This window comes from Labrus mixtus, chromosome 15 (genome assembly GCF_963584025.1).
Source record: "Labrus mixtus chromosome 15, fLabMix1.1, whole genome shotgun sequence".
Lineage (NCBI taxonomy): Eukaryota > Metazoa > Chordata > Actinopteri > Labriformes > Labridae > Labrus > Labrus mixtus.
The window spans coordinates 20,575,312-20,586,021 of record NC_083626.1 but is presented as its reverse complement, the minus strand read 5'-3'; the positions used below and the strand labels follow the sequence as shown (position 1 = coordinate 20,586,021).

The following is a 10,710-nucleotide window of genomic DNA, read 5'->3' as shown; positions in this document are numbered from 1 at the left end:
CAGACTGCTGCTCTCCCTCAGGCAAAAAAAAAAAAAAGCTCAGCGTTGCCCCCTGGTGGTAATTAGATAGAAAGGTAGAAAATGACCAATATTTCCTTGGGTCTCCTGACACCACCCAGAAGGGTTTCTATAAATTAAAAATATAAAAATCAAGTAGGTCTTCAAATATATCCTCAAGTGAAATCGGTGGAAAATTTGTAGCGAGCAGGAGTCGTGGGAAGCCTCAGAATCAAATATGCTGTGCGCAGCCCTCAGTCACCTCAGGAGTGGATAATTATCTACAGCACTCATAATTTACTGTGCACTTTGAAACTCCAGCGTTCCCCCCCCCTCCCCCCACCTCTAAACATGGGGTTTCCATGGAGACATCTCTACTCTTGCAAATGTGAACACTGTGTTAAAAATATGTCCTACAAGTTTGTGTAATGAATAAAAGCTTTATTCAAACATGGGAGAAAAAAAAATTGGTGGCAAAGAATAAACGATCAGATCGCACAGGAATTTGCATAAATACTTACCATCAGAGCAGTTCAGAGACAACATATTTGGAAAGGAAATATATACCGTAACATCTAAAAACAAGCAGCAAAATAAAAAACAAATCAAGAACAATGCAAATAAATAAGTACAATAAACATGTGTCTCTTCTGTGCATGTCTTTTGTTTTTTTTGAGAGATCTTCTGGTCAAATGCAAAATTGTTGCCAACTAGAGGCTGCTCATACAGTTGAATTATTGATGTCCTTATTTGCGTTTCCAACAATGACAAATTGCACAGTTTTGAATTGAGTAACTCAAACTTGTAAACCATGTTAAGTATAGAGAGAGCCCGAGTGGAGAAGCGGTGTTGTGATGCTCTGACATAAATACATATTATGCAAACAAAAAGTGCATTCTTGTGGGATTATACAGGCCATTGTGTCTCTAAGCGAGAGGGGGGGTATGAACTGCAGGGGCGGCTCGTGTGTCAGAGCCTGAACGTCTGCCGTCTGACTGAATGAGCAGGAAAATCTCACAGGTTGTTTCACTCTGCAAAATAAAAGTTGGTTTGCTCTACATGCAGGGTCGTGACAAAAAACTGAAAATTAAAAAAAAAAAACACCTGCAGGACTGGAACAAACTAAACACAACACTGACCATTTCCTCCTCTCCTCTGATCTTATATTTAACTTTTGATGATGATGAGGGTTCCATGGTGTAATTTCACTATCATTAAACATGTAGTTGTGAAAGCTGCAGTGGAAGCCTGCAGCACACTGTTCAGTGAGCACTGTTATACAACTGAGTTCATTTTGCTCTAATAAGGCCATGAAGTTAAATCAACTATTAGGCTAAGTAAATGTTTTACACTCATACCACAATGATTACCCAAGCTAACAGTTCAGCAAGCTTCATTCTCATATAAAAAAAAACAATTCCTATCAATATGGATGCAAAACAAATCTTCACACGTGTGTACTGAACAACAGTGAATTTTCCCCCTCTATAAAAATAGCTTAAAAATCTGACACATATTGTATTACAGTGTAGGGTTAAGTTCATTTTTTTTTCCTCATTTATATCTGAGACAGTTTAATAACAGGCTGGTACAAAAGTCCTCTGCTTCTCCTTTCCTCCCATGACACTGCCGACACTCACGCGGGGATTTTAAGACCACCTTTAAGTCACAAGGAGAAAACGCTGAAGGGAGCAAAAAGTTACCATGGCATCTCCGTCTCCTCCCTGCTCTCGTCTTAAAGTCCCCGAACTTCACGTTCTCTGCACATAGCTTCGCCTGCACTATTCAGTGTTAGAGCAGGAGTTGGTCCGTGATCAAAAAAAGAGGGGTGCGTGGCTAACTTCGGGTCAATGTCAGAATCATTGGAAAGGTGAAGCAAGGAGGACAGGGCGACCACAGAATCTCTCTCACGCGGAGAGGTGATCTGAGGGGCGTCCAGACATTGAACACATAAGCATTTAGTAACCTATAGAACACACAGCGATCCACGATCCACAGTGTTTTACACACAGAGGTGCTGTGGGACCTGAAACGAGCTGTACCAAAGTGAAATGAAAGACAGGGAGTAACTGAGAAATCAAACAAACCGGGCGGGAGTTCATAAACAGATTGTCACATTTCATGCTCTGCACGCAGGCGATATATATATATATATATATATTTCTTTTTTACGAGACAAGCAATAAACATTGTTGTCATCGGTGTCATCATCATCCACACCCAGTTAATTCACATACAAAGTAGGCAAAACAATACTGTCCACACACGAGTTAAGTGCACAGGCATACAAACACACCCCTCTTTGCAAACACGCCTCCCACTGCATCATGGGATGCCGTTACTTGTAGGGTAAGTGGCGAACAGCTTCACCCCTGATACCCAAGAATAAGAGACCAGCAGAGAAGGCAACACAACGCGACACAAGCAGAACGAGTGATACAAACCACCGACGTTATAAGGACACTTGAAGAAAGATTGTATTGTTTCGGGATTAACTGAACGCACTTGCTATGTACCGCTGTGTTTGCTGGTTATAGCGTCTCAAAGCATAGGAAATAATATCTTTCTGAAGTATACGGCAAAAAGGTTAAAGAACTCAAAACTTCTTGCAGCAGTTGTGAAAAAGGCCACTGAATGCATGTCGGTGTGTGTGTGTGTGTGTAAGAGAGAGAGAGATGCAAAGTCAACAGCACAGGTAGGAGCTAGCTATGACGTCTGCAGCCTTAGAACCCATCATGCATTGACTGATACCGGAGAGAAGACCATTCATGACAGTCTCAAACACAGCTTCCTGCTTTCTGGCCATGCCGTTATTAAGGATGTAACTGCGTGCATACACTACAGCATCAGAAAGGTTAGAGTACAGCTTCCTCTTGTCGAGTCACCAAGAACCTGGACGAGCCCCAGTAAGAGGCTGAAGCTGATAACCAGGCCGGTGATGAAAGCAAAAGAAAAACACTAAAAAGGGCCTAAATCCTGCAACACATAGGATTTCAAAGGCAGAGGCTGTCAAACGATGGCAGTAAATGATCAAGGAGTTAAGTACGAGCTTCACTTGTCTGGCTGCAGCCACACTGAATACCTCTACTGAATAGCAGACATATTTCTCGAGAGCAGTTCATTTCGGATGGTTTAGTGATAACAGTAATGTATCGTGGTGCCGTCTCAAACTTTAAACAACATCCCGCACAGTTAAACTGTACTTTCACACTTTAGATGAAGTTGCCCTGAAGTAAAAAATCCGCATTTTTTACAGTACTGTTAAGGTGAACTGATCCATTTCAAATGACCCAAAGGACAACTCAGTTCAAAGTACCCAGCCAGTTTAACACAAAAGGACACTTTGAAGAGCTAAATCAATCCTGTTAAAGCATCAAAACCACCTCTGTCCTGCCCTCGTCCCATCTGCAGAAGAAAAAAAAAACCCAAACCAATACTTAACATTTCTGCCGACAGTCACACTGAACCTTTTCTCGAAAAAAGGAGCTTCAACTGCGTAGGGACAGTTATGCAAGGTTTCTTAGTGCGCCGAAACATTAGAGAGCAGTACACAGAATCTGAAGTTGTGTGAAGACATAATGTCACATTGTCAGAACTCCCTCACTCAGTTTTTTTTTTTTTCCTCCTTCCCCTTCCTCCTCCAAATTCTTCAATCTCTACGAGGCTTTGGCTTTTCTTGCCCGCGGCGATGTTTTGTCCTCAGACTTCACAATCCCATTGGTAGCACCTCCTGATGAAGAAATAGATACATTGCTCACGCATTTATGTGTGAAAAGAATCTGAAATATTTAGTGTGCGAGACATAGACTGAAAAAGATGACATTCATTTTGTATGAGGGACGAAGGTCTTCTAAGCACTCACCCCTTGTAGGCTCTCGTTTGTGAGGTCTGCTCTTTGGACTCACTACCTTCTTCTTTGACGCCTGGTTCTGGCTGTGCTCTCTCCACTTTTTCAACTGGAAGTTAATGAATTTCCACATCATCCAGGCCTGCGTCAGGCAGATGGCTGCCAGACAAGTCATCCTGAGGGGGGAAACAATTTACAAAAGAACTAAAGTGACCTAAACTGTGAAAAGGAAAACCAAAACTTCGGCTTACTTCATGTTGAACACCACGGCTGACACAACTACTCTTCTTGTGAATTGTCACGAGTACTTGCCTTATGGTGAGTACATTGAAGTTTCCTTCTGCTAGAGAAAATCCTTGGTTTTCTGTACGGGGAAGCCCGAAGCCAAACGTCAGAACTGAGAGTGTGAGCGTGAGGAGGCGGGCTATGACAAAAAGCAGCGCCCAAAGAGTAAAACTGTAAACGGAACGAGACATGACATCAGGTTTTTCAGATCACACCACTTGAAACAACTTCAACTTGTTGTGTAAGACGAGCTTCAGGATTACCCCTTCTGTTTGTTCTCGTCACTGAAGTAGAAGAGGCGCGAGGCGTGGAACAGGAGTTCCACCAGGTAGTGAGGGACCAGAAGAACCAGGCCCAGTCGGTGGAGGCTAAACGTGACGGGGCACAGAGAGATGGTGAGACAACATGGTGAATAAAGGGCGGGAAAAAAGCTACTCTAGACATGAATCAGTATATTAAAAACCTTTCTGTTCTAGGTGTAAACATTTTTGTGGATCAGTGTTTGTCCAGCTTTTGAGGAGTAATAGTCAGAGTTTCTAAACCAAAAAAAATCCAACACTTTCATTTTCGAATTCATGACATGACGCAATGTGAAAAGAAAATCCTCTTTTCATTTCAGATTCATGTCAGTCAGTCTAACTCCACTCAGTATCGTCTGTGAGACCCCAGGAGACAAACAAATATGACCCTGACCTGGATAGTTTAATTTACAAATACCATAACGCTATGGTTTACATGAGTGATGGTGAAAAAGAAACAACAGAATATTAGCATTTTTCAACAAGGATGTCTGAGATGAAGCATTTTCTTAGCATTAAAAACTACATTTTAAAATCATCATCTCCATCCTGTATTTGCTATTTTACGTTTACATATTTTCCTGCTACAGCAAAACGTCAAATGTCTGAACAACTTGATCAGACAATGGTTTAAACACTGTCTTTGCTTTCAACATAAATTAAAACTTTTCTGAAAGATCTACCAAGGACTATATCTTCATGCTCAAAGAATCTGAAAAATAAAGACGACTCATTTCACTCACTTTAGGACGTAGGCACCAGTGATGTGAACAACATAAAGGCAAATGTAATAGAGCTGGCGGGGGATGTCCTCCTGGAGAAACAAAACAAAGAAAGATGCGACTAAACATCAACAGCTGAGCACAATGTGAGCCGCATTTCATAATGGAGACTGTTAACAGTTTTAATTTAGGAGATTATCTATCTCATGATACATTTAAAATGAAGGTAACTTATGTAATGGTGTATGTAATGACTGTCTTTCAAGACTGCAAATGTTAAAACTCAGCCAAGCAGGGCTCATTTACAGCTTTTTATCTCTGATTGCCAGGATTAATTCTCTTAACTTATTAAAGCAACAATATGCAGGAATTTGGTTTGGTGCACTTTGGCGCCCACCGAAGGCCTCCAAGTGCAACTGCACTAATGTGCATTGGTTGACCTGCTGACCGTTTGCTCGGTAACCCTCTCTTTTTTTTATCTTCATCCATCTCCTCCCTCTTTCATCTCTTCGCCTCAGCCATTATATCAAAGTCGTACAAACATCAGCCCACTGCAAAACTTCCACAGTGTTATAATAAGGAGGCGACCGAGGCGATCCGTGGACTTGGGAGAGACGCTATTCTGCCTGTTAAAAAGTTGTTGTACTATTAGATAGACTTTAAAACTACTATTTTAAGATGGAGAAGTTGGGGGCCCTGGTAGCCTAGTGGTTATTGTATGCATGTATGGATGCAATACACATCTACATAATATCATATAAGCCATTTATTTTCTATACCGGTCCCATCACGGTGATATAATTTATTTACAATAAATGTAACAGATTACTTAAGGTGTTCAGAGTGAATACTCAGAGCTCACATGTGCTCCATGATACTTCACATTAACTGCAGATGTCTTCTGTTGTTTAGTCTAGCTTCTATCAGTTGAGATTTATACCTGATGTAAAAGCTTATCTCCCTCCTAAAGATTTAGACAGTATGATTCACGCAGTTATAACATCTAAACTTGACTAACTCTTTGTATGTGGGTTTGGACCAGTCATACACTTAACGCCTGTAGCAGTTTCAAATGCGACTTCCTGCCTCCTGACTGGAAAGACAAAAAGGGATCCCATTACTCCGGTGTTGCTCTTCCTCCTTTGGCTTGATGGACTGACACCTTACCTAACTTCTCTATCTTCATACTCCAGCTAGAGCACTGAAGTTAACCAATCAGCTGCTTCTGGATCTGCCATAAACTGGGCTTCAAACCAGGGACCATAGATCCTTTGTCGTTGCTCCCCTGAACCTGTGGAACATCTTACCACTATAACTGTGATATCCCCCCTCCCCCCGACTCTTGAATGCCTTAAATCCCTGTTCAAGACCAATCTCTTCTCTTTGGCCTTCCTTTCGGGATCAGAACTTTTTTTTAATCCCAAAAGGTTTTCACTATTACTCTAACGACTATTTTATGAAGAATTCTTGTTTTCATGTTTTACCTTTTTACTCTGTAAAGCACTTTGGTCAACCTTGGTTGTTTTTAAATGTGCTATATGAATAAAGTTGACTCGACTTGACTTGACATCGGAACAGTCCTCAGCTGATTCCTCATGGAGACAAATGACAACAGCAGTGGTTAGAGGAGACATTCGCTGATGTATAAACACTACGGCCGTCATCAAACTGATTGACGTGGATGTAAAACCCAAATTGAACAGAGCAAACCTTTCACCTCCTGTCTGAGAAGCAAGACAGATGTTTATCATTTACAAAATGTTCCTTCTCTCCTTTAACCACTAACACTTTGATTTAAATGTCACTCACCTTTCGTACTTTTTGAAAGTACAGCTCGGGGAGTGCGTGAAGCCAATAGGCGATTTGGCAAATGTAGAAGAACTTGACCTGAAAACTGGACAGAACAAAGGTTGTCCAAAGGAGCCAGGGCATTATTTCAGCATGTACTGAGGTGAGATTAATATTATTATACTCAAAACTCTATTTCAAATGCGATAACATGAGCCATAAAAATAAATCCGGTGAGAAAAGTTGAATCAAAAACATCACTTTTCATTATTCCACGATATGAAACCTCGACTTTAATAGATAGAAGATTGATACATGATTCCCAAACAAGTTCAAACAGAAACTGCTCAAGCTTATTGTGGTCCCTTGCGGAGCTCCCAAAAGCGTTTTCATTGCGTGATTTGTTAATATTTGATTGTATTCTCTGTTTAATTATAAAGAACTAACGAGCAGTAGGTAACGACAAGTCTTTACTTACACCATGTAAGTGTGTGGGTAACCCTCCCATAAGAAGGTAGGATTCGTAGCAAAGTCCTCCTGTCAAGAGGCAAAAAGACAGAGAATAAGAGAACGACTAATGCATGCTGGGACATTGTGTTTCTCTCCGGGTCCTGACCCTCGTACCGCTGTGAGGATGCTGCAGCCCCAGATGAAGGAGAACAGGTAGAACGCCGCCAGCTGTCCGGACTCGTTGAACTTGCTGTGTTTGGTTTTTGACAGGTGTAACCTCCTGTTCATTTTCTGAAATCAAACAAACATATCAGAAACGGGTGGAGGGGACATGTAGTTCTTTCCTTTTCTTTTTTTTACGAGCATACATCACGCTGCCAGTCACTCAGAACTTCTTAAATTATAAAGAAAAATATTTTATGTATATACTGAATCCATCTTTGTCCCCCGTTCTTAAACTGTAAGCACATAAGAAAGTCTTCTCCTAACTGCCAATATTATAGGAGGCAGAACCTGTTTACCTAATCCCATAATAACTGTGAAGACTGATGAGAAAGAGTGGAATCCTGTTCTGAGAAAAGAGAGACAGCGGTTTCAAAAAAACCTTCTACCCTGTTGAACCTTTTCCAAAAAAGATTTTTCTTATTATTGGAATACAAATGTTTAAAAATACTTTTCTTCTATTGATGCTCGCCCTCTGGGAATTCATCCAACAAAAGACAAAAGCTGTGAGGAGCACGAGCGGTTTCCGTCATTATGCGACAGTGCAGCTGGAAATGTTTAGAGCCGAACGATTTAATCGGCCAGCCGATAACATCAGCCGATATTGGCGTATCGAGCGACTATCGTATCGACTCATTTTATCAGATACGCGCCGATATTTCTAGATTTATTCACTAGTCAAAAAGCACGTCATTTGAGTCTTACACTAGCAGTTCTCTATCACCAGCAGAGTGCGCTATATGGATCACAACAAGCATTATCACTCTCCAGAGTGTCAAGTGGTGACGCACGTCGAGCGTAGTCACTTTCCAGTTGAGTGACCATCCTGTCTTTGTTAAAACATCTTTTCCACAAGTGTTTGATAACTGCATTTAAGGGATAAATGCCATAAATGTGTATATCTATCTATCTCTAAAGATCGAACACAAATCAAAGAAAGATAACGCCTAATTTATTGGTATCAGATTTTTTTCCTCAAAAATCCCATATCGGTCGGGCCTTAGAAATTTGGACATGATTAGAACAGTTTATGTTTCCCCTCATCACATTTTTAAGCTCAAAGTTTTTAACGATCATTCATTGAAGTCACCATGTAACAGACAAACGATGTGGGGCCGATATCACGGTTGATGTACTCACGTCCAGTATGTACTCCTGTATTAACGCATGAAGGATGACTGCAATGAGCAGGTAGAAAAAAACAGTGGCCATATCTTTAGGGCCGTATTGGTAAAGGTTCACGGGCTCAGTCTTCTCATCTGAAGAAAAAAACAGAAGCAGAGAAAAGTTGAAACACTTTTGTCTAAATCAGGGGTGGGCAACTGGCGGCCCCCCCATCAACCCTCAATGTGGCCCTCATGTCAATTAATTGGAAACATGAAGAAAACTTGACAATCATGAAATCATGAAAACCAGAAATATGTCCATAATAATATTTGATCACTGGTATATGTTGAGTTAAATTTGAGACATAATTGACTGTAATCGTTTTTGTATCCTACAATTTGGCCCTCTGGCAGTGAGAATTAAATGAATGTGGCCCCTTGCTGTGACCAAAGTTGCCCGTCCCTGGTCTAAATGGTGGTTTAAAATGAGTAAACAACCACTGAAGTGACGGATGATGAAGGGAAGTCCAGTTAACTGCAAGGTTGGCTAGACAGTGGCATTTGGCTCACCAAGAACTTGTGTGACGTTGTACTGGACCGTGATGAACATGATGGCAAACTTTGCCGTGACCTGGAACACAAAAGAAAAACATTTACAATATTACATGACTGATTTCAGTAAGTATAAAGGTCAGTCACTGTGGCATCCTTCAACACAAGGGAAACCAAGCGTTTGTGTTAATGAACTAAATGTGTGTATGATCCTCTTCAATGGTCCCATGTCAGTGACCTATTAAACTGTTTGCACAGGTGTACAGAAACAGAATGTTTATCTTGTAGTGCGAAAGGATTGTGAAAAATGCAGTCATCATTTCATGCACATGTGTAATGAGTGAACACTAGATCCACAATTCTCAAAACTGGGGTCTGCCAAGGCTCTCTTGATGCATTATAAGCTCAATATGATTGCTACAATGACCTACTTGTGTCAGTATGATAGTGTCTTAACTTAGTATAAAGCTTATTATAGCTTCATCTTTGCAGGTAAAAGGCTGATAAGGACAAAATCTTATTTATCTTTTTCCGTTATCAGAAGTCCATTGGCTTGGTTTAGAAGATTAGGACAGGTTATGGGAGAGCATCCTTGTTTCATTCAAAGGTGGCAAGGTGCTAGTCAGCTCTGTCGAACCAAAGGGTAAGCCATTAAATGTGGAGCATGCAAACATGCAGACAACTTGACAACCTTACTGCCTTAAGGCCTGATACATGTTAAGCTATGGAATCGCTAGGGCAGGGGGGGGGGGAGATTTGCCTACTTGTAAAATGACCTGTCAGCTGCAGGGGCCTCCTAACCATCTTCTTTGGCAAGCAGTAAGACATACGAGAAGGGAAAGTGACACGCTAGCGACCTGCCCCTGGAGTGCTGCTTGCTGCTGTCAGCTCACGATACTTAGCAGCAGCTAGCATCACTCGGCTAACAACAGCACATGCCCCGTCCACTCACACAGTACCTCAAACATCAGGCCGAGAAGGATAATCATGGCCAAGCACGACACCATATCGGCGTGATTTTGGATCACAAACTCGTGGCTGAGCACCGGCGGGCTCTTGTTCTTCTTGCGGAAACCCATGGCTCATCGACAGGGACTCTCCACTCTCCCGTGTAGCTTGATCGGAGGTAGCTTTCTCTCCCCCCCCCGCGCGCCCCCCCCCCCCCCCCCCTCCGCGGCACGTCGGCGCTCGGCCTGCACGTCTCAACGGATCGATGGATGTTCGCTCCGACTGATCGCTTCCCCCGCAGTCCCCTAAGCACAAAGACCCGCTTGCTCTTGTGTTTAAAAACAGTCATGAAGTTGCATCGCATCAAACCAAACACTACAGCAGCAGCAACACCCACTTTTTTTTTTTTTTTTTTTCCCCACTGCCTGGTGAAGTCAGATGACGAGCCCTCCCACTTTAGAGACCCATTCATGAACCGCCCAGTGTCACCGACG

The 10,710-nt window shown here is 41.9% G+C and overlaps 1 protein-coding gene across 2 annotated transcripts; it reads right to left on the bottom strand.

Annotated features, from left to right (window-relative positions):
* Positions 1-660: 660 nt before the first annotated feature.
* On the bottom strand, positions 661-10,423 carry zgc:113278 (Translocating chain-associated membrane protein 1-like 1-like). Of its 2 annotated transcripts, XM_061057358.1 has the most exons (12): positions 10,228-10,423; positions 9,287-9,347; positions 8,751-8,869; positions 7,563-7,679; positions 7,417-7,475; positions 6,960-7,044; positions 6,635-6,742; positions 5,172-5,242; positions 4,393-4,497; positions 4,157-4,300; positions 3,860-4,020; positions 661-3,727 (listed from the first exon to the last, which is right to left on the bottom strand). In XM_061057358.1, exons 1-12 carry the CDS (start codon positions 10,345-10,347, stop codon positions 3,654-3,656), a joined length of 1,224 nt encoding a protein of 407 aa, XP_060913341.1. In that variant the 5' UTR covers positions 10,348-10,423; the 3' UTR covers positions 661-3,653. The 2 variants fall into 2 exon arrangements, with proteins under 2 accessions (XP_060913341.1, XP_060913342.1); XM_061057359.1 differs by lacking the exon at positions 6,635-6,742 and having other exon boundaries at positions 10,228-10,422.
* Between the last annotated feature and the right edge of the window lie 287 nt (positions 10,424-10,710).